This window comes from Lonchura striata, chromosome 7 (genome assembly GCF_046129695.1).
Source record: "Lonchura striata isolate bLonStr1 chromosome 7, bLonStr1.mat, whole genome shotgun sequence".
NCBI classification, from domain to species: Eukaryota; Metazoa; Chordata; class Aves; order Passeriformes; family Estrildidae; genus Lonchura; species Lonchura striata.
In genome coordinates, this window is record NC_134609.1 from 13,048,635 (window position 1) to 13,073,509 (window position 24,875).

The following is a 24,875-nucleotide window of genomic DNA, read 5'->3' on the forward strand; positions in this document are numbered from 1 at the left end:
AGATAAACAGAAGAAGCCACAGAAGTTTAACTGGAGTTGCCTTTTTGGTTTTAGTGGTTGTATAAAGAGATACCTGAAATGCAAGAGGGTTATGCATAGAGATATGCATTTAGGACCTCCTGTCAGTGACTGTCATTGCTGTTTGAATTGGCAGGAGGCTGTGTGCAGCCTGAGTACAGTTTTGTTTGCCAAACCGAATATGTCCATTAATGGATGTTTGTTAAAAGTGACTACTCATGTTTAAAGCCAAGGCTCTGTATTTGACAGCTGCTGTAGCTAAAAGGCTGGTTAAAAGGTATCTTCCTGGTAGCCTGACAGCTCTTGTAGTTAGTTTCTAAACTTGATTAAAATGCCTGTTGAAAACTTTGGTGAGAGGATTGTGAAAGATAAATTATTTAGGTATTTCCTCATTTTTCAGCTAAAAAAATTTGTGCTGCACAAGAAACTTTTCAGTCTTTTGGGATTTATTTGCTACTTAGTATCTTAGTTGTGTCTATGCGAGTGTTTGAAATGAGATATGAATGAAAGGAGATATGCCTTTCTTCTTTATGGAAATTACATAGTTCCTGGCACAAAGAATTAGACCCTCATTTTCCAGCTCTGAATTTTCCCTTGAAGCTATGGCCTAACTTTGCATGCAAAGCACTGATAGCAAAATCTGGGCTCTTGTAATGTTTATATTACATCATGTTCAAGACAAGCTGCTTGAAAAGTGTTTCATAAATGCCTCTTCATATTCCTGCCTTGACTTGCATGTGGTTTCCTTCTTTTCCTACCAGTACCTCTGCATCCAAAGTAGCATCAGAGAAATTTCTTTCTAATCTTAGGTTTTGGTTTCTGCCTGGATGAAACAGGAGATGCATGGCTCATTCCCTAGCCCTAAGTTACTCTCTGTCCTGTAGTAAGGAAACAGCATGGAAATGTGAACTGCAAAAATGACAAAATTTGTATATAGATGTGCCTGCAGTTAATTTCCCTGACCCTCATTCTCAGGCTTGTTTGTGTCATGTTTTTTTCTCCTTCACCGTTTGAGTGTTGCTCTCTGATGGAGTCTCATTTGAAAGAATATGCATTAGAAACCATATTATAAAATAAATAGTCACTAGTTTATCAGGAGTTTCTGAGATCCAATAAGGATGCCAAAGCCTCTGGCTTTCACCAGGCAGGGTGGGATTCCCAGCAGGCTGTTGGACATCCAGCCCGTAGACCAGTGGAGAGGCAGGTGTGGCAGCTCTGCTAGCATGGCCCTGCTCAGTGGCAGGGGTACAGCCTGCTAAGGGGAGCATGGAGGTGCTTTGTAAGCTGGGGGCCTTCTCCCTCAAATTTGGGGAACAAATGCTCCAGAAAGCCATTGCCAGCAGCAGCCTGGTGTGAACTGAGGGTGATGTTACCAAGGCTGGGTTTAGCTGTCTACTCTGATGGCTGTTCCCTCTTTCATGTAACTAAGATACAGAAACATATGGATAAGATACAAAAATGGTGAGTCTAACCTGCCCTGCTGTCTGTGCCTCATGCCCACACTTCCCAGCACTGCAGAAAGTAAGCCCTGGGCCAGTAGTGGGACATAAGGTGAACTTTTAGGTGATATTTTTCTTCCTCCTGCCACACTTCAGTAGAATTACAGGCATTGACACAAGAAGCACAGCCAGGAAACCCTTCCCAAGATCTGGGACCGTCGTGGTTCTACCTAAGACCCCAGACTGTAGGCTCCACATGTAGTGCAGTGGGATGGGGCACATGCCTTGAAAGATCTGCTGGGTAAAGCCAGGGAGAGCAAAGCTGTGTCCTTTTTGCTGCTTCACTGGGGCCATAAATGGGCTGATGAGAGTGGCTGAGGGGCTCTTCTGCAGCTGTTGTGAATACAAAGGGAAGCTTTATCTTCCCTGCCTCAGAGCACAGATGCATGGCCTATGTAACGTTTCTGTTTGGATGACTTCTAGACTGGATTGAAAGTAAAGCTTGGGGTGACCTTGCTGCTTCCATTTATATCCAATGACAGAGCAGTATGGCAGCAGTGTGGAGAACAAACTTGTGCTATTTGCCTTGCTCATAAATAAAGAAGAACAATTTGGTCAAACCCCCTGTGGGCTGCAGTAGTTGGCCATAATTGCCTCCTCTCCTTTGGAGACTAATGTGCTGTGTCACCAGCACCTCAAACGCATTGAGGGCCAGTGGGATGAAAACAAGTGCCTGGGGGAAGTTTCTGTTCCATATTCATACACTGGCCTGCTCTAGGCTTGAATTTTTCAGTATGAATAAAGCCTTCTTATGCTTCTGAAAGCTTGTAATAAACGGACGTAAAAGAAAATGCTACCTCAAAAGTTCTTGAATCACTTTTGCAAGAGCTGGCACAGGGATGCCTCATGCTAGAAATCAGCTGAAGTGTTTAATGCTTTCTGAGCTGCTCTTTCATCTCTAGCCAATGTCTCTTTGCTTATAGCCTGGCGAGCTGGGTGTCTCATTTCCATACATTTTGCTGTGTCCCCTGTTTTTCCAGAGGAGGTGAAACTTGGTCATACATGATCTCCAAACACTTTCAAGGAATAAGACTTTGTATTGGTCATCAGGCTGCTTCCCTATCTGCAAACAGTTTTCAGGGGTGGAAAATACAGCCATCCTGGAAATGGGTGGGACTTTGTGAGGCTTGATAGCTGTAATCTGGGTGAAATTATTGGTTCCTCAGGCACCTTGAAGCATGGGTGTCCAGAAGCAAGGAGAGAATGGTTGTTTTGTATTCACCTGAGGCATGTTGGGCACCCAGTAGCAGCAGCTGTTGTGACAAGATGATGATCAGATTGGTGTGGATCTGATACCATGCAGCTGTTAGTCATACTTGTCTGTGTGCCCCAGCTTGCCAGACAGCAGCATTTGAGTGGCATAGGTTGTCAGGTATCAGCTGGGTTTCCAGGATGCAATAACCAAGAGTCGAAGGTTTGCTGTACCTGAACACCCATAAAGGATATCAGGTGTGACCTGCGTGTTTGTACTTTTCCTGTGAAAGGAGGTACAGCACAGCAGACTTCATTCAGGTTTCTTCTGCGTGAAGTCCACAGTGCAGTAAAGGGAATAGCAGGTCAATAAAACTCTTCTTCTTTCCTGATTGAGAATGCTGCCTCCCATCTCCACCCACTGAGCTGCCCTCTAGGTGCAAATATTAAAATATCATTTATGCAGCAAATGTCTGGGATGTATATGTGCATCTCAGCTACATTTGGGCTGTTTAAAAAATGTTGTGACTTTGGAGGGCTTTTAGAGGAATGGTGCACACCAGACTGAATATGTAGTGGGTAGCTCTATACCCTGTTTCTCCATCCTTTCAGAAGCCTTTTCTTTTTCTAGTCTCTTCCTCCTTTAACTGGAAAATCTCTTTCCAGTTATCCAGTTAATTCTCAATAGAAGCATTCCTGTTTTGCTAACTAAATACTTAAATTATAGCTGGTCCTTGACCCACAAATATCTAGGAAGTACATCTATTTCCAGTTCCAAATTCCAGAAGGGGCTCCTGTCAACAGGACAGAACATGATTTTCAGACCTCATCCTGAGAGTTTATCAGCCATCTGTTTGCTGCATGATGCAATGTTTAGCATTGAACAGCAGTTTTTATTCAACAATACTGCAGTCACTCATTTCCTACTATTAAAAAGTTTGGGAAAAGTGGCGCTGTTTAATCTGTCTGAGACACTAACTACTGTCTTTACTTCTGAGAAATGTAGGTACCATATGTTTCCCACAACATTTTTCAAGCAAATCTAAGCACTCCACTTCTTCCTCACCACTTGTTTGTCGTTCTTTGGGACATAGCAAAATTCCACGATGATGATGGTAAAACCAGTTGGTTTTAGTTGTAGATCTTGACTTGTGTTTCAGACTGCTGTGAGTAATTGGGTCAGACCACAGACCAGTAAAGGTTATATAGACTTTCTCTGTCACATGAGGTTGTCTCAGTTCTTAGTCCCATTGCAGGCAGGGATTTTTTTTCATCACTCTAAAAGGCTTCTGTTTGTTCAACATGGATACCACTATAAATAAGAAGATACCAAATGAGAAAATATTTCTAGCGTATCTCCAAGGCAGTCCAACCTCAAGAACAAAATGTTCTTTGTATAGTCAATACAAACAAGAATCATTCCTCTTCCTGGCTACCCATAAAAGCTGAAGCACATAGCAATCTGAATTGTCCCACTTAATTAAGGCATCTGAATGATATCTCCAGGTTCTCCTTTTGGGTAACCCCAGCTTGACAGCCTGGGTGGGACCCCATGCCTGATGTGTTGCCTGTGGAGTCACAAGGAGTAAGCCAGGACAGTCACTACTGAGATCTTGTCGTGCTCCAAGGACCTCACTTATCTAAGCCACCTATGTTGTGTACCTAAAATGAGCCTGTCTAGATTCCTTCTGATGTAGATTGTGCTGTATATGAGAGACTGAGGAAATGTTTGAAAAACTGATGGACTTTGAGTCTTTTAATAATAATAATGCTGCTCACTGATGAAAACATTAATTATTCAAAATTTGTGTGTTGCAGAACAGAGGCAAAAGTCTGGTCACCACTTGTAAGCGAGGAGGGAAAGACACATCCTTATAAGATGAATCTGGCCTCTGAACCACAGGTAAGTCCTAGAATAACTGCTCTTGTTCCCTCTTACTCCTGTGAGAGAAATTCTGGGCCTGATCCTCCAAGGAGCTGAGCATATGCCACTCTGTTGATCATGTTGGGGATAGCATCATGTCCCATACTATCAACAGATCATGGAGATCATGTGGCCCTTGGAGGCCTTGAGAGACAGACTTCCTCCCTCATGGCTAGAAGCCTGCTGCTGTGGAGAGCTAATTGGGTGCCATGCCTAAGGTAACCTGCTTGGGTCAGAGGTGTCTCCTGCCATCTGCATGCTCACACCTACCACAGGGCACAGAAGGCACTGTAGAGGCACTGTGGCTCAGTAAATCATTGCTGCTGTGCTAAGACAGTTGGTTTTCTTAGATAGAAAAGACTTGAGGGGTGAGGAGTGTTTTCTCTTGGTTTGGTTTGGATTTTTTTTCTTACTCAGTAAGCTCTTAGCAGTCTAACTATGGAGAAGGTGGAAGAGAAATACACCAGCATCTTACATTTTTATCTGTGTGGCAGATCATGCAGCTTCTGTCTAGGAAATTGGTTTTGTAACCTGTTGACAGCCTTGCCTCATTGGCCTGCTGCTTCTGTCAAGTAAACGTAATAGCAGGGATCTGTCTAAGGGCATTGCCTGGGCTAGATTTAGAGGATTACACTGCAAAAAATCTAAAATAACTACACTAAAGTCAGTAGCATTCCTCTGGATTTTCACTGGGGCAGTGACATAGCCCCAGTGGATTCTGGCCCAAGCACACATCCCATGCGAGTCTTTCTAGCAAAATAAGTAGATTATAAAACTAGTTTGACTCTGCAATTAATTAAGCAGTAACATAGCTGTTTTGGTTGGAAAGGACCTGGGACTAAAGCAGCACATGTGCAGCAACACCCTGCCCAGACCTTGGCCTGGGATCTGGCCGTGTCCTCTTTCACATCAGGCTTCTCTGTGTTGCTTGGCCCAAGAAATTGGTGTGGCATTCTCCAGGTATTTCATAACTCTGCCAAGGCACAGTGTGTGACTGAGCCATTTGGACTTTAGTTTGTTCTGGAGCCGTGTGGTGACACCTGTCTGTGACACTGTTGAGCTGAGGTCTGGTCTGTGTCTTCTGCTGCCCAGGTTTTGGAAAGGCTCTGCTTCAACCTTGAGACTTGGGGGCTATCTCTTGCCAAAGGAGTGGGGCAGAGTCTGCACTGGGGCTTTGCTGCAAGGATGCAGAGCTGTCATTTAATTCAGTAGAAGACTCAATCCTAGAGACCAATTTCCCAATGCAGCCATTAGCAAGAATTCAGCTAAATGCCATAAAATCAAACATACAGCACAACACATGCCCTAAGTGGGATTTTAAAGTAGCTCACTAATTTTAGTTAACTGCATCAGAAACCAGCTGCTGAACTCCACTGTCACTCACTGCCCCACCACATTTTCCCCCCAGTCCAACTTGGATAGATGGTCAGGATTTAACAGTAATGCTGGTGGAAGACATCCTCTCCTAAACCCTACCCTCAGTCTTAGTCCTGGTTCTAGTTCTGGCCACTGGATAGATATCCTGATACTGCTAGTTTGTAAGTATATTACAACTGAATTTATTAGTAGCAACCTGTAACTGACTTGAGCAGGAGAATTTGATGCACAACTGAGTGTGGAGAAATTTGTGTTACAGAGCTTATCTCTGAGCAGTGACCATTGTCTTAATCTTGTACTAAAAGTCGATGGTTGCCTGAAAATTAGGCTTTGACCTCTTTGATGCTCGAAGTGTTATTTCCTGGTGTGAAAGGAACATTTAAACTCACAGAAGTCTTGTCTTTTCTTATTCCCTTCCTTTCAATTAAAGCAGATTAGATAATTTGCAGTTGTGTATGTGAGTGGAGTTTGCTGTTGTTTGGAGCACTGGGCTTAAATTTAAAGGGCTTTGTTTGCTGAATACTCAGACAGGAGCTCAGTTTTGTGAGGGGAGATGCATCATGTCTGCAAACCACAAGTTCCTATTTACTCTTAAGGCATAACAGTACCTGAACGTCCTAATCTGCTATTCCAAAGTGTCAGGAATACCATCAAGTTGTAAGGTTGTGGGGTTTGTTGTTTGGTGGATTGTTGGGGGGCTTTTTCCCATTTGCTTTTTTGGTAGCTGACTACAGCAAGTAAGTTTGGTAGTGAGGTCTTTCTGCTTGGACCGTGAAATCAGAAGAGCGTGCTGATTCCTGCCAGAGCATGTGGCAAGTGTTGGCTGAGTCGCTCTGGGGCTGTGTCTTTGCAGCATCATCAGGGGTTTTGGCCAGGCCTGCTGCAAATCAGCAGAAGCAAAGTGCAGAAAATGCTAAGGGTATGTATACCAACATGGCAAACTGCTATGAATTTTACCACAAAGATGCTGATATCGTTTTTCCAGCAGGACTGGTTGAAGCTGTGAGTAGAGCTGAATCTTCGAAGGCAAAACTGAGCTGTTCAGGTTTTTTTAACTTGCTGGCCAGTAAAAACAGTATCTTTGCTTTTTTTGGCAATAATCTAGTGCAGAACACTATTAATTCACTAAGCAAAGAAAATAGGACATGCTGAGTCCAAGTGGTTTGTTTAAATCGTGGTCCAGGGTCCTCTGACAATGGTTCTCATTGGCTTTGCACGTGGTCATTTGAATGCAGACATAAAATCATACATGTGAATAGCCTTACTTCAGGCTCAAAAAAAAAAAAGCTTTAAAACCCTTGCTGTAGAAATTGACTTATTCAGATATATTACCATCTTTCTTAGAATTAGTTTTTTAGATGTTGCCTCTTCTACCTTTGGTATCTTAGAGGTTTTTTCACACTTGTTCACCTTCTTTTTGTCTTCCTATTTTACTGATGTAGCTGCTAGATCTTTGCAATAAATCTTGAAAAATAATTTTCATTTTATCTCAGGAACCAGTGCTTAAGAGCTTGTCTATGAGTAGCTACGTATTTTAAGATCCCTGCTTGCACATTTTTTACCCCATTTGAAATGGACTGTTTGTTTACTACTGCAATCCTTTTGGAGGCTGATATTTGGTGATATGCTGCATCATGCTAGTGGAAGTGTTTTCCCTTACTTGGAATGTGCATTCAAGATACTTTTATTTGCCTTTGGAAAATAAAAAGGCATTATACAGCTTCCCATGCATTCCCCAAAGTCCTGAGTCCAAAGACTGACTTCATTGTCTAAGCTGATCTTTGCCCATGAAGGAGCTACAGTCTTATTATTATTTCATTGCCATTATCCTTATTCTTCTAAATTAATTTAAACTGAGGCACGAGTGATGACAAAATTGCATTTCATCAAAAGGGGCAGCAGCTTGTCGGTGTTGATGGCTCAGCAGCTGACCTAGCTTTGTTTTGGTGCCCATGGCAACACTAGAGGAAGGAAATTACAGTCTTCTTAGCATATTTACTCAGTTAGTTCACTTGCACTTCTAACCCAGATCCTAAGGCTGATAACTCAGTGGCATTTTCCCATCAAGATCTTTTCCTCACAACAGTGGGAAAGACTAAAATAACGTCTGCCTCTCCCTTCTGCTTAATATCTCTTGAGAAAAGTGGTCACAGCAAGAGAGAACAAATTACTTGGTGGCTAAGGTAATTTTAATGCTTATGATACTGACCAGAGACCAGCATAGCTTCAAGTCACCTGTGCCCTCTGGTGATCTTGGGCCACGCAGGGCCCAAGGGGCTGAATTGCCTCTTGGTAAAATAAACAGTAAAACTCTTATCTTCTGACTGTCAAGTCCTGTCAGACCTGGGGTCTGTTTTGGTTTTTGTTTGTTTGGGTATTTTCATTTTGTTTTGGGTTTTTTTGTAAGACACAGATGCCAGTGGGGGTCCAAGTCTCTGTTTTTGCTGAGTGAGCTAATGTAGAAGAGCTGAGAGACTCCAGCTTCAAGGGTAGTCAATACCCAGACTGTCTCCAAAAAATAAGTCTGGCTCCCTGAAGGCTATATATCCTCTTTGCAATAAGGCACAAGTATTAACATCAGACCTTGAGAATGCCAGTGAAAACTCTTGGTTTGAGATGGACAGTTCAGCTCTTTGTAATCACAAAAAGTAAGGGCTTTCAAACAGAAGGATTTTTTTTTAATAGAAATAACTTTCAGACAGAGGTTAGCAGCTGGAGGATCTCTGAGGGTGAATCAGGGTATTTTTAGGATGATAGAAACAGACAGCCACTTCTGTCTTCCCAAAGCTTCTTAAAAGTGTCTGTCCTGTGTTCTTACAGAGTGATGTCATTGTTTCCATCGTGTGTGTTTTATTTCCTTGGATACGAAGCAGGCGGGGGCTATAGAAACTGGGTGTGTGGCTGGCTTGGCCTTTGATAAGGCTGTGCATGTGTGGGCAATGCATGAAGCAATAGGTATATAAAGTAACAATACTGACACTGGGAACTGTGCTGGCATATTGCGACCTGCTGGTTTTGGTTAAAAGGCGTTACTGCATGGGTGTGGAATGTGTCAGGGACGTGGAGGGAGAGGATGTGGGAAGCTAGTCTTGTTGTTTTACCCCCCTACAATAACAAAACCCCAAACCCTTCCTAATTTTAATCAGATTTCAAAGCATTGCAAAAGATCCTTCCATAGCTGAAAAACCCCAAACAATAATAGAGGGAGAGGTGAAAGTAAAGGCATTTCTTAATACTTGTGATCACAGCTGATGAAACATAGCATGGGGTAGAGTTTGTCATGAAGATGTCCTCTCCTGAGCTGTTGCTTGTGTTTGGCACAAGCAGCCTCCCCCCAGACGTGCCAGCTGGTCAGAAGCATGGCCTTTGCTCCCTGGGTGGCTTTGCAAGGGCAAGGATGAAGCTGGGGGTTTGCCTGCTGGTCTCTGCTCTCCTGCACTGCTCACAGGACCAGAGTCCTCTCACTTTCTGAGGTTTGGTCAGGGGCCCATTTTCTTAGAGCTGAGTAAACATTTGTACTGAGAAATGTTTCATCTCGTTTCCTTTTGGCGTGGCTCTCGAGGTGTGCAATCCAGCATTGCCTGCCCTGAGCTTCTAGGCTCTGACTTGGGATGCAAAAACATCCCACGTTTCTGAGGCCCTGTGAGGCAGCAAGGTTTGCTGGTTCACTTGGCTGCTTCAGACTCATGTGGGGACTTTTGTTTTTCCCTGCAACTGCAGTGTCTGGCTGCTGATTTTTTTTTTTTTTTTTTTTTAATATGTGACATGAGGTAAGAGTGAATACCCCGATTCCAAGAGCTGGCCAGTCTGTAAATCGCTACTGCACACCTGAAAGTAGTTTTTGGCTTCAAGCAGCCCCTTGCTCCATGTTTGACCTCTCTTTCCTCCAGAGACTGCAGAGGTAGCCTGGGAAGGGGCAGGGGCAGGCAAGGCAGTGACAGTGCTGTAGATGGGTGGCAGCAGGGCATTCGCCAGCATCTGTGAGAGCCTAGCCCAGCTGAATGCCTTCAGGCCATGCTGTGGGGAGAGGAAAACCCCACTTAAGGGAGAGGCTGCTTGACCCTGCACATCGTGGTTTAGTTTATTCAGTGAGTACAAAAAGCCTCCAGACTTTTCCTGTTTCTGGTGGTGGTGACGTCCATACATGCACAGGATGGCCTTGGCCATGTCACTGCAGGGTGGAAGGGACCCCAGAGCCCATCCTCACCTCAGTCTGCTCCCAACCTGCTCGAGGGCACGAGGTGTCCAGATGGCTTTATGCCACTGGTGCGTGGGATGAGTCCCAGCCCAGCTGATAGAGGTGGCTCGACCTGGGCTGGCTGGCTGTCTGTCTGCTTCACTGACAGCTGGGAATTTCCCTGAAGCCACATGCCCCCATTCTCAATGGTGGGGATGGGTCCAGTGGTGGAAGTGTTGGTGAGGAGGAAGCAGACGCCCATGCCACAAGCCACTGGCTGGCCCCAGGCGCAGCAGTGACAGCTGATGTAGCTGTGGGGATTTCACAGCCTGGACGTCAGCGTCGCTGAGGATGGCCTCATATGAGAGGGAGGAAGGGGCCATTGTTTTCCCTGATAATTCTCCATGACACAGCCTGCAGCTGGTGCAGTAGGAAATGCTGATCTGCTTCCTGCCCTGGCACAGGGATGTTTTCCCCATCTTCACAGCCTGGCACCTTTGCTGGCAGCTCTCTGCTGGCGGGCTGTGGTGGTGGGACCCCCTTAGCACCCAGCTAGAATGGCTGCGTTGCAGTGCCTGCAGTGCACAGCTGTGTCCCATCTGCCCCAGAGAGGGCTACTGCCACGAACAGCCAGCACCCAGAAAACTCTTCTGGCAGAAGATGTGCATGTCTGACCTGAAGCTACAAATGTTGTTTGTCCTTGGAATTGAAAAATATCTTTTTTTCTGTGAGATGGGGACATTTGCAGTGGGAGAATGTGGGGTTGTGCTCCAAAGCCATTTTGAGCTTGTTCTTATGGGGAGTAGTTTTAGATAGGGAGGAGGCTGTTGAAGGAATCGCTTCTATTTCAAAGTGAAGTGAGAGTTCAGAAGCAGCTGGAAGAGAAGTCTGTGCAGTTGCTAATCTAGTTTAGCTTGATCTAGTCTGCTGGGTCGTCTGGAAACATAAGCCCTGCAAAGGAAGGAGGGGAGCAAGGCTGATGCAGATAAAGCTATTTAACTATCATGGTATCAGTTTATAGTGGTGAAATAATGCTCTTGAATATCCTACCTGGTAGCTTGGAGCTTCCATACCCCAGCTCCAGACCAAAATAACCACTGCTGGTATCCCTGCTCGTTGCTGACAGGGCTGGTGTAGGAGGACTGAGGTAGTGCCACAGCTTGCAGGGAGAGTGAGACAAATGCTTCCAGTTCTGCCTGCAGGTGCCAACAGAAGGTGTCTCTGAAGGGATCTAACATTAATCACACTCCTCTGTACTGCTCTCAAAGAAAGAACAGGTCATGATCTGACTGTATAAGATCATGTCGTTTTAGCTGACTGCCAGTTCTTCCTCTGCAAACATACCATTGCTTACTGCTCTTGCAGCCTGTGCTCCAGCCAGGGATGCTGTTTAATGCTATTTGCACCCTTTTCCTTGTGTTGGTCCTGGGATTGCCACAGCCTTAGTGATGCTGCAAACCCTCAGTATCTCAAATGCATAGACTAGGTACTGTCCCCACACATATGCACAGTGTAGCTGGGTTTTTGCACTAATGTTTTCCACTTGCCTGCTGGTGGACTGGTTTTTGGGAGTGTCACTTATCTGATTTATTTTTTTCCACTATTGTGAGAGACTGTCACATAAACATGGTTCCAGGAGCTGGGGTTTTAACAAAACTGCTGCACAGCACAGGCCCTAGGTTGGCAGTTCTGGAAAATCCCTAGATAAACGTATTTGACAGTGAGAACACATTATCTTTTGATCTTGGGATCATGAAGGCACTTGTTCTTTGCAAATTCCTTCCACAGCTTGAGCAGAAAGAACAGCATGGTGTAACAGGAAGTGCTGGAGAATTTGGTTTATCCAAGTGCCCTTTAAAATGCTGCTGCTATTGTAATACTTGTCTGTATACTCTTGGGTTATTCACGTTCTATGCTGTTCTCCACATAAGATTTTTCTAATCTTCAGACACCAGGTTTTGCACCATTTTTTCTGTTTAACTGTTAAACTCTCTTATAGTCAGTGACCTCTACACACATGAGAGGTCCTGGAGATGTCCCAACACCAACACTTGGTGTTACTACACAGCAGAAAACCTACCTGGTGTCCAAGAGTAGGACAAAAATTCTTATGTGGATTCTGTGCTGAAGTGTATGTTGCAGTTCTTAGAGTCAAGGCACTAATGTGATGTCAGTCTCTCTTCTCCATGTAGCTGCCCTGTTTTCTCAACACTTGCTGGAAGATAAGGATCCTTGAGGCTTCCATCACTGTCAAACTCAATTTGGCTTGGCTGACACATTCAAAGATTCAACATGCCCATGTGCATGTTGGGTATGTAATCGAGCCACCTTGCTTTATTAGGAAACCAGAGTTTAAAAAAAAGCCCAAATCAAACTGTAAATTACTTCCTTTTCCTTAATTCTTGATTAATGCTTAAATGTTTCCTCAACACATCTTGTGACATGTTTTCAATGTGGAACCTATTTGACCTAAGAATATAACCCCCTTAGCCTAAACCTTCTGCCTCAGTCTTTCATGAAACCAACTATTTATGTGCACATCTGTAACTCCCTCCCACTCATGGCCTCTGAATGGTGGGCCACCATGTGTATTTAGTGCTGATATAACTGTTCCCCATGGTTTGATATATGGGCTTAAGTAATTATTTTTTTGCTAAAATCCACATTTTTGCCATGGGAAGGACTATTTTCACAAGTCCTGTTATGTGGTTTAAATGAGATTGCAACAAAGGGAGATTAGCTAATTGCTCCAGGGTCATTTTCCCTTTGGTGTGTGGGAAAGTTTCATGGCTAACATCCATACATATTGGCCAGAAAGCTGTGGGAGAGCAGCCTTGTCACTCCACACCTGAACATCTTGAGCTACCCTGCTGATTTCAAATGACTTGTAACTCATGAGGGCATTTGGATCCAAGCCGCTCTTCTCTGAGGGATTCTATACTCTGCTTGATGCCATAAATAGCATTTGAATGCCATGAAGTGAGATGACTCCCATCTGTCAGTCTGGGAAGGCTAGTCAGCTGCCTAAGGAAGTCTGGAGACAAAAAAGTGATTTAAGGAAAAATCTGTAGGGGGATTTAAGTCATACCTTTTTCTAATGAGTGTTTATCTTGTAACTATATCTCTCAAACATTGTGAGATGTTCATAGGGCAGTAAAAGCTGACGTCATTGCTGTAAAAGTCAGTGCCTGTTTAGAGTGGGAGTGGGAACTAGTTGTGTTAGAGCTGGGACCCATGGGCCCAGCATGCTGAGAAGTGCCCCCTTTCATCCTGTGCCATTGGCTGTTAGCCCTGTATTGAAGCCATGCTCAATCTCTATGGCTGGCTGAAACATTTCAAAAATCATGTTTTGGTGCCATCTCTTAGCCCTCGATATCTCAGCTCTTAGTCCTTTCTTATGCCTGCTCTAGTGAGGCCAGATTATACTTTCTTCTTCCTTTGGTCAAGCATCTTCACTGGGGAGAAATAAACCCTGGATGTTGTTATCTCTGCCGCAAGGCTGCTAATTCCCAGCCTGCTGAACTGGTGATAGGGCTTAGAAATGTCCTCATTTTTGCTAGCACTGCCTGTGATTAAGAAAAGTCTTACCTCAAGTCTTATTTAACTTGGATTTGCCCTTTTTCTTACTAGACTGTAGCCTGTTTCTAAGTGTACACTACTACTGCTGGAAGCCTCCAGTTTGCAGCAAACCCAGAATATCTGGGTGATATTTTGTACTTCTGATGCTGAAGAAGTTGCTGAAAGTTAGCTGTCACTACCTGTGGACAATCTTTTGTATTAACAATGGTCACCTTCACACCTTTATTTTGGATTTTCTTGCCCAGAAATTCCAGAGTTGTTCATCAATGACAGCTGTGAACCCTGGTCTTAGCTGAAGGACCAGAGACGCTCCAGAGCACTTGTAGTAATGACAAATCCTTTCTTTTTTGGGCTGTCTTATGTAAAGGAAGCCGAACATTCATATGTTATTGAGAAGTGCTCTTCTTTCTGCCCCTCATCTTCATTTTTCCATAGAAATCAACCCTGCTCTCAGGAATTGCAAGGGATGCTTAAAATCTGTAGTCTTGCATGAGAAAATCAGTCCTATAGCTTACTGTAGGCTTGCAGGAGCTCCCAGGTGTGTCCACCTTGAGCTAATAGCTCTGGCAGTATTTATGAGCTCTTATGTTACCAGTATGTCAACACTGAAATGTCCTGAAGGTCATCAAAGCTGTCCAGGATGGGCCCTCGTGCCATGTGGAGGATGCTCACTTGCTTTGGTGGTTGTGGTCACCTGCTCCTCAGCTGAGACCACACATGAAGGCCACCACTGCAGTGGCTGCGGGGCTGCCCTGTCACATCCACCTGCATGCCTGAGCACCTCTGATTGTTGCCTCTGCTCCTTTGCATGCAGGAAATAAAGCACATAGGAAGTGCACACAATCGGAGTGCAGTGCCCTTCACTGCTGCCACAGCTTCTGCCCCCAGGGTGATCACTGCTCAGTACAACAGCCCAGCAGGCCTCTACTCCTCAGAGAACATCCAGACCTTCAACAGTGCGGTGGAGACAAAAACGTCACCTGGGGCTCTGGAGCCTACCAAGCCGTAAGTACCTCCCTCACCTCCCCTCCCTCCCTGGGCCTCCAGGGAAAGGCTTCAGGAGACACGAGTTCACTGCAAAGGTACCAGTCTGTTAAACCAAGAAAAGCTCTCTTTCAGGACAATGGAAATAGAAGAGGCACAAGCGTGGATGTTGTTCCCAGGGACAGGGCTCGGAGGAGTGGGGAGTGTTTCATGAGGTGCAGATATGAAATTAATGCTGTTGTGTTTCTTTGTTCAGCAGAGACCGACGCAGTTTCCGTGTGCATTCAGCATGACATACCAGCCCGCTGCTCTGAGCAGGTGCCTGATAGCTTGTTACAAGCACTTCCTAAAGTTAGTGTTTCGTGCCGGCTTCCCTGCGATGCTGAGCAGGAAGGGCACCAGCTAGTGCAGGAAGCATGCCCATCCCTGTTCCCAGCTGGCCTGGGATTCATAAACAGGCTTTGCCTTAGTTTGGGTATTTCTGTGTTTTATTATCAAACGTTGCTTTTCACAGGAATTTTAAAAAGTAGCAGAAACATTCATTCTTGTGTGAGGGGTTTTATGTATGAAATTGGAAAGGGTCCCAACCTTAAAATGGCCTATTCATTTTTATGTTTGCAACTGAACCTCACCAAAGACATGATTTTATCCAAGATTTTCAAAATTCCCCTTTTCTTCACTGGAGGTGAAGGAGCTCCAGGAGCTTAACCAGGAGCTTCCTCCTTTACCAGGAGCTATCTGAAAATTTTCTGGTTGTGATGGTCAGGTTGCTTGACTGCCCTAAGTCTCTGCATAGCAATATCAAACTGCCTAGAAGGCTGTGTCTATTTTTATAATAAAAGCTGGAAAACCAGTGCTTTTTGGTAATACTTGATTAAATTTCTGACTTGGGAAAAAAACCAGAAAAAGTCAGGCAAAAATAACTTCAGCCTCTGCTGTTGTAGGATACAAAGACTTGATTGTGGTTTAACACCAGCCTGACAACTTTCCTGTGAGTGAAACCAGCTCCTTGCATTGGCAGCCCAGTCTGCAGCACGGTCCCTTCTAGGCAGTTGCAGTGCTGCCACTGGCAGATGAGGTGACAGATTGTTCTTCATTTGCTTCCAGTAGACTCAGCAGCCTCATTCAGGGGCTGGGCAAAAGCAGAGCAAGGACAAGGAAAATCTGACATTGCATTAACTTGGTGAGACCATCTGGCAGTAGATACCATCCCTAGTCTACTCTGGTGTCCCCTCCATGTGAGAGCGCTCCCTGGAAGCCAGGCAGATTTGGCTGGAGCAGCTGTAGCTGATCCCTTTCTCTTGCAGGGATCAGCAAAGAGGTGGATTCCTTCTAGGGCTGTGGCTCACTCTGCTCCTCCTAGCAGGAACATCCATTGCTAGCCCTGCTCCATCTTGGATACATGGCATCTCTTTCATCCTTTCCTTGCTGAAACACAGCGAGTTGCAAAGGAATGCTGGGAAAACTGTTCATGAGGCTTTGATGCTCATATGCTTTTGTTTACAGAGTCATCAAAAGCAAATGAATTACTGCTAGTTTTCAGTGAGAGCCAGGGACTTCAGCCTGCTGTTAAAAACCCACTGTAGTCTCCCCAGTGCACAAGCACTGGATGTCTAGGCTCTCCCTTCACACACCCTTCCAACTGCCTTTAAATTCCTGCCCATCTGTTCTGATGAGTTATTTGGTACATACCTGACCTTGTTCTGGGTTTGTCTGACCTTTATCTGCCTCCTCATCCTGCACCCTGCAGATACACAGCCTGTCTGAATCCAGCACTTGATCCTGCCACTGCACATGGAGATGGAGACCTAATCCATGCTTCATCCTTAGAGGGTGTGTGGTATAAATGCAGGGCTTTAGTACATAGAGAAATAAAAGAAAATATCTCCACTGTATTTGATGTCACAAAGCAGGTGGGGATGGAGAAGCCCCACTGCTGAGCACATCTGGTTTGGGATGGGAGGTGAGATTACTCCTCAGTAGGATGCCAAGGCTAGCTTTGAGGAGAGCAGCAGTGAAGGTGGCATTCCTTGTCTGGACAGTGGGACCACAAGTCTGTGCACAGGGAGTTACTGTATAATGAAACCCCTGCTGCCACTTCTTCATTGCTTTTGCAACCCATGCATTTGCTTATCAGTGGAGTGCTTGCTTTTTAGTTTTTGTGTGGACACACCTGGAGTGTGAGACCAGAGGCACAGCATTAGCCAGAAGCCTGTAAAGTTGTGTATTCAGAGCTGTGTCCTTAAGATAATATTCTACAGCTGCTTGATGGCTTGAAGTATTTAGCCTTGCCCTTCATTAATTTCTTTCTTCTTTCCTTTCTTCCTCCTCTGCATTTTCCCCTCAATTTGGCAATGTAAACCCCAAACAAACCTTGAACAACCCCACCTCCCACTGCCCGTGTGGACGCGTGGGCTGGCAGCCGCCCATCGCCGGTGGGCGCGATGCAGGCTCCCATCGCCTCCGTGTACGACCCTCTGCAGAGCTCCGAGCTGCGGCGCAGGCACAGCACCTCCTCCAGCCCCAGCCAGGTCCGAGTGGGGCCTGAGCAGCTGAAGCACGCAGCCCAGGTCTGCCCCAACAGCCCTGTGGAAGTGGAGGTGCCGGGACTCAAAGTGCTGCACGTGCAGTTCAATTCTCCCCTGCAGCTCTATTCGCAAAGCAACATCATGGACACCCTGCAGGGGCAGATCTCTTCTGTTAGCCCTGATTTCCCCAGGTAACCCGCCCACGGCCTCTGCAGCCAGCTCAGTACATCTGCTCATCTGCATTTTGGTGTCCACGAGTCCGTCGTTCCTGTCTGTGGCTCATGGCATTGTCCGGTCACAAGAAAACAGCATTTACATTTCACCCTTCCAATGTCAGCGCATGACTATTCACAGGAGCTTTCTCTGCCTTGTGTCTGTGCCCAGCACCATGGGAAACACCAAAACATGTTTTTAGTGTGTCAGTATGTCTATTGCCCCTGCCCACCCACACAGCAGGACTTCACAGCACCTGGTGGCTTTTCTGAAGGAGTCACCTGCAGCAGATGAGTTTGCTGAGGGTAGGAGAGTGCTTTATCCTGGAAACTGGTATTTTTCCTGCACTTAAAATAACTTTTGTTGTTTGCGACTGACAGGTGCTGCCAGTCTGTTCTTCTGTTTCATTGGCCATGGGTGTGTGCTGAGCATGTTTCATTTCAGGCTGAAGCAGGTCCCCACGCTCTCCATGTTTGGCTGAAAATAGTCTAGAGTTTGGAGCAGCCTGGCAGGCACCAGACCCGTGGAGGGACAGCCTGTGTTCTCACCCCTGCCCGCTTGTCTGCAGAGGTTGCTGCAGCACAGGCTACCTCTGCCCAAAGGAGTGGAGGATGCTCAGCATGCTCTGAGGTCTGCAGGACCTGTGGTGAGCCTCAGCATCACAAGGTCTGGGTGCTGTTTGATGTCATCTTTGTGGTACTTGGGAACCCACTGGCCTGTGCCTCTAAGTGACAGCCCCTGAGTTTTACAGGGAGGACTTCAGTGTCAGGACAGGTGAAATAGAAAGCACGTTTATCTGTCTCACAGGAGCAGTCCAGGGAAGGATGAATTGTGAACCTTCTGCTATGTCACCAAGCAGCTTGCATCTGTGTGATATGTGGCCCAGGACAGTGATCCATCCCAGGGCTTCATGGGGCAGAAAAAGGACACAGATCTCATGGCTCCTGGACTGCTCACAGTTCCCTTCTGAAACCATGTACTTCAAAGCAGAAAAGCTGGTGTCCTCAGCCCTGGACCCACACAGCCAAGCTTTGCCATGTGCCAGGAGCCAAAAGATAGTGGGAGGCTGAGGATTTACTCCTGCCTTGTTACTCAGTGCAGTTATTTGCTGTAAGTCAGTCCTCTGGCTTGTAGTCAGTACCATGCACACCAGAAGTGGTCACACTGCCAGCTCTCTGTGCTGGCCTGGAGAGCTGATAGTGCTCACAAAGGAGCCCCAGACATTAGCAATTGTTTACTGGCAAAAGGGAGTGCTCCAGGCACTGGGCTTTCCTGCAGCCTTGAGACCCTTGTAAGCTTTGCTAAATAGGCTGGCATAAAATAGTTAAATATCATTAGTAAAAAATAAATTGCTTTGTGAAGATTCTGTGCAAGGCTGTGTCTTTATGGTTTTTATACTATCTTGGCAATATTTAAGGCTCAGTGATCAAGTATTAGTCAAGTGTTGCAAGTTTCCCGTGGTAGCAGCAATGAGATCCAGTAACGGTTGTGTAAGTCCATGTCCCAGTAAATGTGGTTGGGGTTGTTCCCTACAAAGTTTCTGCATGAGGGAAGTTGTGTGCATGGAAAAGGACACCAGTTGCTGGTGATTGCTGCAGATAAAGTACCTGTGTAACAGGAGGTGCCAAAAATCAGCTGGCATGCAGAGACTCAGTATCTTGCAGGTACAATTTCTGTGCCTGTGGCCTTGCCCTTTCAAAAGATACACATGCTTTTTGGAGATGTTGTTTAATTTAACCAGCATAGCCTTCTGCCCTGACAGTTTGAGGTATTTTACTCTGCTGGTGCAAATCTGAGTTTGATGGGTTTTATAGCCTTTTGGACATCTTGTGGACATATAGGGTGCCTACCTGGGAGAGCTGATGTGTATGTTACACACTGCCACAATGCATGGTTGAAATGAGATGCCTTTGTTTGACTCTAATGCTTTTTAAGATTATTTAGCCTCTGCTTTTTGGATGCATGTTATTGAAACATTCTTAGTACGCAAACTGCAATGAAAGGCTTCTTGCATAATGTTTTTACGGGTGGATAGAGCAGTGGGAGTATATGAGTTTACATGAGATGAATGTAATGTGGAGCATGGGATATCGTCTGTCTAATAGAAGGCACATAATTATTTTTATTTGGGTAAGAAGCTTCAGTAACTGAGATTCAGGCTTCAACTGTTTGCATGTCTAATGTTCTTCCTGCTCCACTGAAAATTGCTAAAGATGGAAACATTTTATGAAATCCTTTTTATGGAAATAGCATTTTATAACTCATGTGATGATTTTACTTCTGATGCTTGAATAATTTATTATGTAGAGTAACTCCCAGATGGGGATTGGTCATTGGCATTGCAAGTATGCAGTTGCCTCCTTGAGAAAAAAATTCCCCTCTGCAATTTAGTCTGAACTTCAGGATGTTTATGTACTTTTCATGCAATCACACAGTGCAAGAATGGTGAAACCAAATAGATATTTACATTTATACTACATTGTAGAATTGAGCTATCAGAGAAGATTTGTCAGCTGTTTCATTTTATTGCATATGTTTTACTGCAGCTACAGAACACAAGGCAGGCAGGAACTTCCTGTGTCCTTTAGTCCACCCCTCAGTCCAGGATTTAGCAATTTAAACCACTGATTTAAATAATTCCCACTATATATTTGTCCAGACTATTTTCAAATCCTTTAGTCTGGAGGTTCCTCACCTGCCTACAACAATCTTCTCTGGTATTTCAGTGTCAATAGACATATTGGGAAGCTTTTCCCAAGGGATAGTCTAAATATCCTGCAGTTTAAGCCTATCCTCTACCCACTGCATGTAGAGTATATCTTAGGTACTTCCTCCAGGCTCTTTTTTTTATCCTCAAAGACCCTTTGAGTGACACAATAATCTCCTTTTCCATGACCCTGTGCTGTGAAAAGCTGCCCCTGAAGCAACTTGGGCTCTAAGTCAATGATGCAAGTCCCTCAAGACATGAGGGGTGGGAGCAGCACTTCAGGGCAGCTGCACTGAGGGCTTAGCCTTAGCTGCAGAAATCTCTGCCCTCCACCTGCTCATTAACCTTAGTAAAATACTGTAAGTGGGCTTCACCTAGAAAATGGAAAAAGTAGCACTCACTTGAAAACCAGACTAAATTACTTCCAATCAGAGAACCTTCTAGTTAGATCCTACAGCTGTTACATTGTGAGGGTGACATTTACAAACAATTCATAGGGTACTTGCAAAGATTTTTTTTTTTTTTGTAGTGGAATAAACTTTATTCAGTGTGAGATTCACAGTTGTGTAAGGTAGTTTATGCATGCAAGGAACGTGTGTGGATGGCACAGCTATTATGTGGGATTCCCATCCCAGCACATGAATTCTTTACTTTCTTATTGGCAGAGCTGTGGTTTCCTGGGCAGGTTTTAGTTGCTGGAGTGTGTGGTAATTGTGAAGCAGGGCAAACCCTGGCTGGGGGCAGTGGGTGAGCAGCTGCTGAGAGCAGCGTGGGCAGACAGCCCAGTGCCAGTCCCACCCGGAGCTCATCCAGCACCTCCATGTTCGTGGCCTCCTGCCGTGCGTGTGCTTTGCACGTTCATTCTTCGGTCATATGATGCAGCATGAAAGTTTTGCAAGAGGAATTTGCTTTACTTTTCATCCATTTAACAAGATGGTTCTCTGTTCCTTCCTCAGTTTAGATCAGCATAACCAGACCCCAGGCAGCATTGCCATAGACAGACAATCTGAGGTTTACAAGATGCTGCAGGAGAATCAAGAGTCAAATGAGCCACCCAGACAGTCGGCTTCGTTTCTTGTGTTGCAAGAGATCTTGGAGTCGGAGGAGAAAGGTGAGTGAGTACCTGATCTGAATGTGCTCTTCCCCTCTGGGTTTAGTAACATTTAAAACTTTATTTTCCATTTAGCTGTTGATTGTTCAAGGTGGCATGTGTAGGTGGCTTCTATAGAAACCTACAGACCCTGTCACTAATTTGATCCCTTCATATTCTCTCATTGATTAGTTTCAGTGTCTATGGGCCCATATTATTGCTTAATCACTGAGTGAGCACTCCAGAAATAAACCCTTGCAACATTTAGTTATCAAGAAGGAATTTTTAAAGTTACAAAACCTCATATAGTTTCTAAAGTTTTGCCCCCTTTAAGATAGTATTCACTGATTAAAGACCATCTTAGAGTCAACACTTTGGATGGTATCACAAGATAGTGGTCTTCAGTGAGTCCTATTGCTTCTGAACTCCATCCCCCTACTCAAGTCCCCTTCTGCAGCTGAGTATAAAAATATAGAAGCTGGATTACAGTGAGCAGTTCATAGCTTTTAACCTCTGAAAATTTGCTCATCTTGGCATTCTTGATCTTAGGTCGGGCTTGTACAATTCAGAGCTATAGAGTTTAAGATAAAAAAAGCCAATTAACTTACTTGGGGGCTAAATTGTGCTCTCTTCTCCCCTTTAAAAAAATAAATAAATGAATGGGAAAAGAATTCCAAGAATGACTTTTTTTCTCCTTAGGCCAGTCTTTCGTGTTACTAGCTTGGCAGTGGTATGTTCAGTTTAATCCAAAAAAAGCCTTATGCTGATATATTCACCACAAAGAGAAATAGATCAGCCAAGTGCGAGTGGGTCTGAGGGATCTGTAGTGAAACAGCAAAAGAAAGGAAATAAGGAAGCAATAGGAAAAAAGAAACCAGGATCATGGAGTCTCTAATATGCTGTTAAAATACCTACCCGAAAGAATCTTTTAAATATTGAGTGTTTGCAGCTTGCCCTCAGGGTTCAGCTCCTGCATGGAAGGAGTAGCTGGGACTTCTCCCGAAGCCAAGGTCCTCCCCTGTGCTTAGTAGTGCTGAAGAAGATAAGAAGCAAAAGCCTCTGTTTTATCTTTCTTTGAAGATTTGCAGCATTGTTGGGATTCTCTGGCACAAGGTTTGCCTTGCCCGATCCCGGGCCGGGATAGGCTCTGGCATTATTCCACAGTGAGCTGATAATACCCCCTGGCCCAGCCTGCCGGCCAGCAGCAAACAAGCACACACTGCTGGAGTCAGATCGTTCCTGTGATAAATGGCACAGTGGACGGCCCTCTCCCAGCCCGGCTGCAGGCAATGGCTCCTGGAGGCAGCTGTGAGCCTGCCCCGGCTGGGACAAGGCCCCTGGGCATCGCTGACTCTGGGCTGCGCTTCCACCAGCTGAGAGCCGGGCACAGGGCTGAGTGTGGCTGTTTGGAAGCACCACGGGCTGGGCTTTTAAGACCTGACCCTATGCTCAAAAGTGGAGAGTTTCACTGGGTAGAATACACTGGGTAGAATACGCTGCGTTTCCTGTGGGTGTCTGATTAGGAGAGATTTAAAAACATGTTGTCCATGTTGCTGATAAGAGCAAAGTGCTGGTTGAGGCAAAGGGAGTGAACAGAAGTAATAGGGAGGAGTCTGAAAATGGGATTGCTGCTGCTTGCTTCCCAGTGAGGGTCACTTGCAGAGCACCTCTTGGAGGGCCGGTGGCTCTTGCAGTGTTTGGAGGTTTGGGGAACCTGCACCTCTGGACCAGCATCTGTACAGAGCTGGGTGCAAACCTCTCTGCTGAAGGCTGCCCTAAAGACAAACCAATGCAGCATCACCTGCCCCACAGCTGAGGTAGGCAGTTCTCCCCTTTTTCCTTCAGCTCTTCTGTCAGTGATGCTGCCCTGGGCTTTGGTGAATACCTGACATGGCTGGTTCACCAGGGGCTGTCTTTGGAGGGTTTTTCTGCCCCTTGCACTGAGAATGCCCATTGGAAGTGTGCTCTTGGTTTGACACTGGTCAGAAGGGTTTCATCAGCGTCTCTCACAGTCCAAGGTGTTTCTGGTTAAATATCATGGAAGCCTCCTCCCTCAGCAGCCTCCTTCCCTTGTTAACTGGTGTCCAACCCCTTAGAACACTCATATAGATGAGATTAGTCCTATCATTGGTGTCATTTTATAAAAGTCCTTTTTTCCTGCAGATATTTAAAGGCTTACCTCGTATCCCACATCTAGGATCCACTGCTGATTTAGGCATCCAGGTCAGCACAATGTCTCCTGCAAAGGCCCTGCAGGAATTCCCTGCCCCAGAGAAGTTGCAATAGGGAGATACCTGGAGCATGCTATGCAACAGGAGGGGAGTGCAAGTTTATCCCCAGTGGCCCAGGGCTCTGCAAGGAGTTTGTTAACTAAATCTTCCAGCAGTCTTGGGGGAAACCACCTCTGCTCTAAAACAAACAGCAGATTGGAAAAGGGCTTTGACAGTCCTCGCAACAGAACACCCACCTCTTTCTGAGCTCAGATCTGGGAATCAGCCTGACCCTGAATGTGTGATCAGGACGCATCAGGCAGACTCCAGTGCTGCCGAGGCTCGGACTTTGCTTTGCTTTGTGCATCTGCATGTGAGACACATCAGCTGAAGTCTGATGGGCTTTTAAGATGAGAAGATAATCTCATCTGACTGCCCACCATCCCAAGCCCTCACATTTCCAGGGCGAGGTTCAGCTGTGTGCCTCCTCTCCTTTCTCCCCACACATCACTAAATCCCTGCCCACTTTCCATGCATGAATCCCTGCCTTAGAGCTGGGGTTAAAGAATGTCATGCCCGCAGTGGAGCATCTGCTTGGGAGGAACAGCCTCAAGCCACGCATCTCACATGCCCTGAAGCACTCTCCTTCCACCCCCAGGAGACCCTACCAAACCGTCTGGATTTAGGAGCGTCAAAGCCCCTACCACAAAGGTGGCCTCATCGATTGGGAATGCCCAGAAGCTGCCCATGTGTGACAAGTGTGGATCTGGCATTGTGTAAGTAAGCCTGTCCCTGGGGTTGCAGGTGAGCAGCCCATGCTGTGCCAGGGGCTGAGGTAGTGCACCCAAAGAGCTTCACTTACCCACATCCGGTGCCTCCAGGAGACTCAAAGACGTTTATTCTCACCAGCTTTAATAATGCTAACTTTGCAGATCCCTGCAGTGAGGCAGGAGTTGGGTTCCATCTGCAGATCCGTATCAGTGGAAACCAGAGCAAGTCCCTGTGACTCAAGCCTTGAGGCAGTTGTTGCTGCAGTGTTTGGCTGACCTGAAAGCTGTTTACAGCATTTGGAAACAAAATGACCTTTCCATTCAGGGCCTGTGTATTTAATGAATTTCCTGTCTCCGTGCTCCCAGGCGCGGCATGGAGAATTGCCTTGGTCAGAGGCAGTGGGGACTGCAGAGTTGCATTCTGCTCCCCACTCTCCTGCAGGACCTCACACCTCCACTGTGTCTATGAAGTCATACTGTTTTTTGTATTTATGTGGGTAAAATCCAATTCCAACTGACCTGGGGTTTGGTACATAGCTGCTATATCGTGTGACCACGTGGGGGACCCAGCACTGAAAACCCATGTCTTTGAGTTGATCAGTTTTTCA

At 45.6% G+C, this 24,875-nt stretch overlaps 1 protein-coding gene across 1 annotated transcript in view; it reads left to right on the forward strand.

Annotated features, from left to right (window-relative positions):
* Nucleotides 1-24,875, forward strand: part of PDLIM1 (PDZ and LIM domain 1) — a 43,401-nt gene that overhangs the window by 16,976 nt on the left and 1,550 nt on the right. The window contains exons 3-6 of the mRNA XM_021548205.3: nt 4,527-4,611; nt 14,580-14,770; nt 21,154-21,308; nt 24,156-24,273. Coding sequence (XP_021403880.1) covers nt 4,527-4,611; nt 14,580-14,770; nt 21,154-21,308; nt 24,156-24,273 — 549 coding nt within the window. The remainder of the gene's footprint in view (nt 1-4,526; nt 4,612-14,579; nt 14,771-21,153; nt 21,309-24,155; nt 24,274-24,875) is intronic.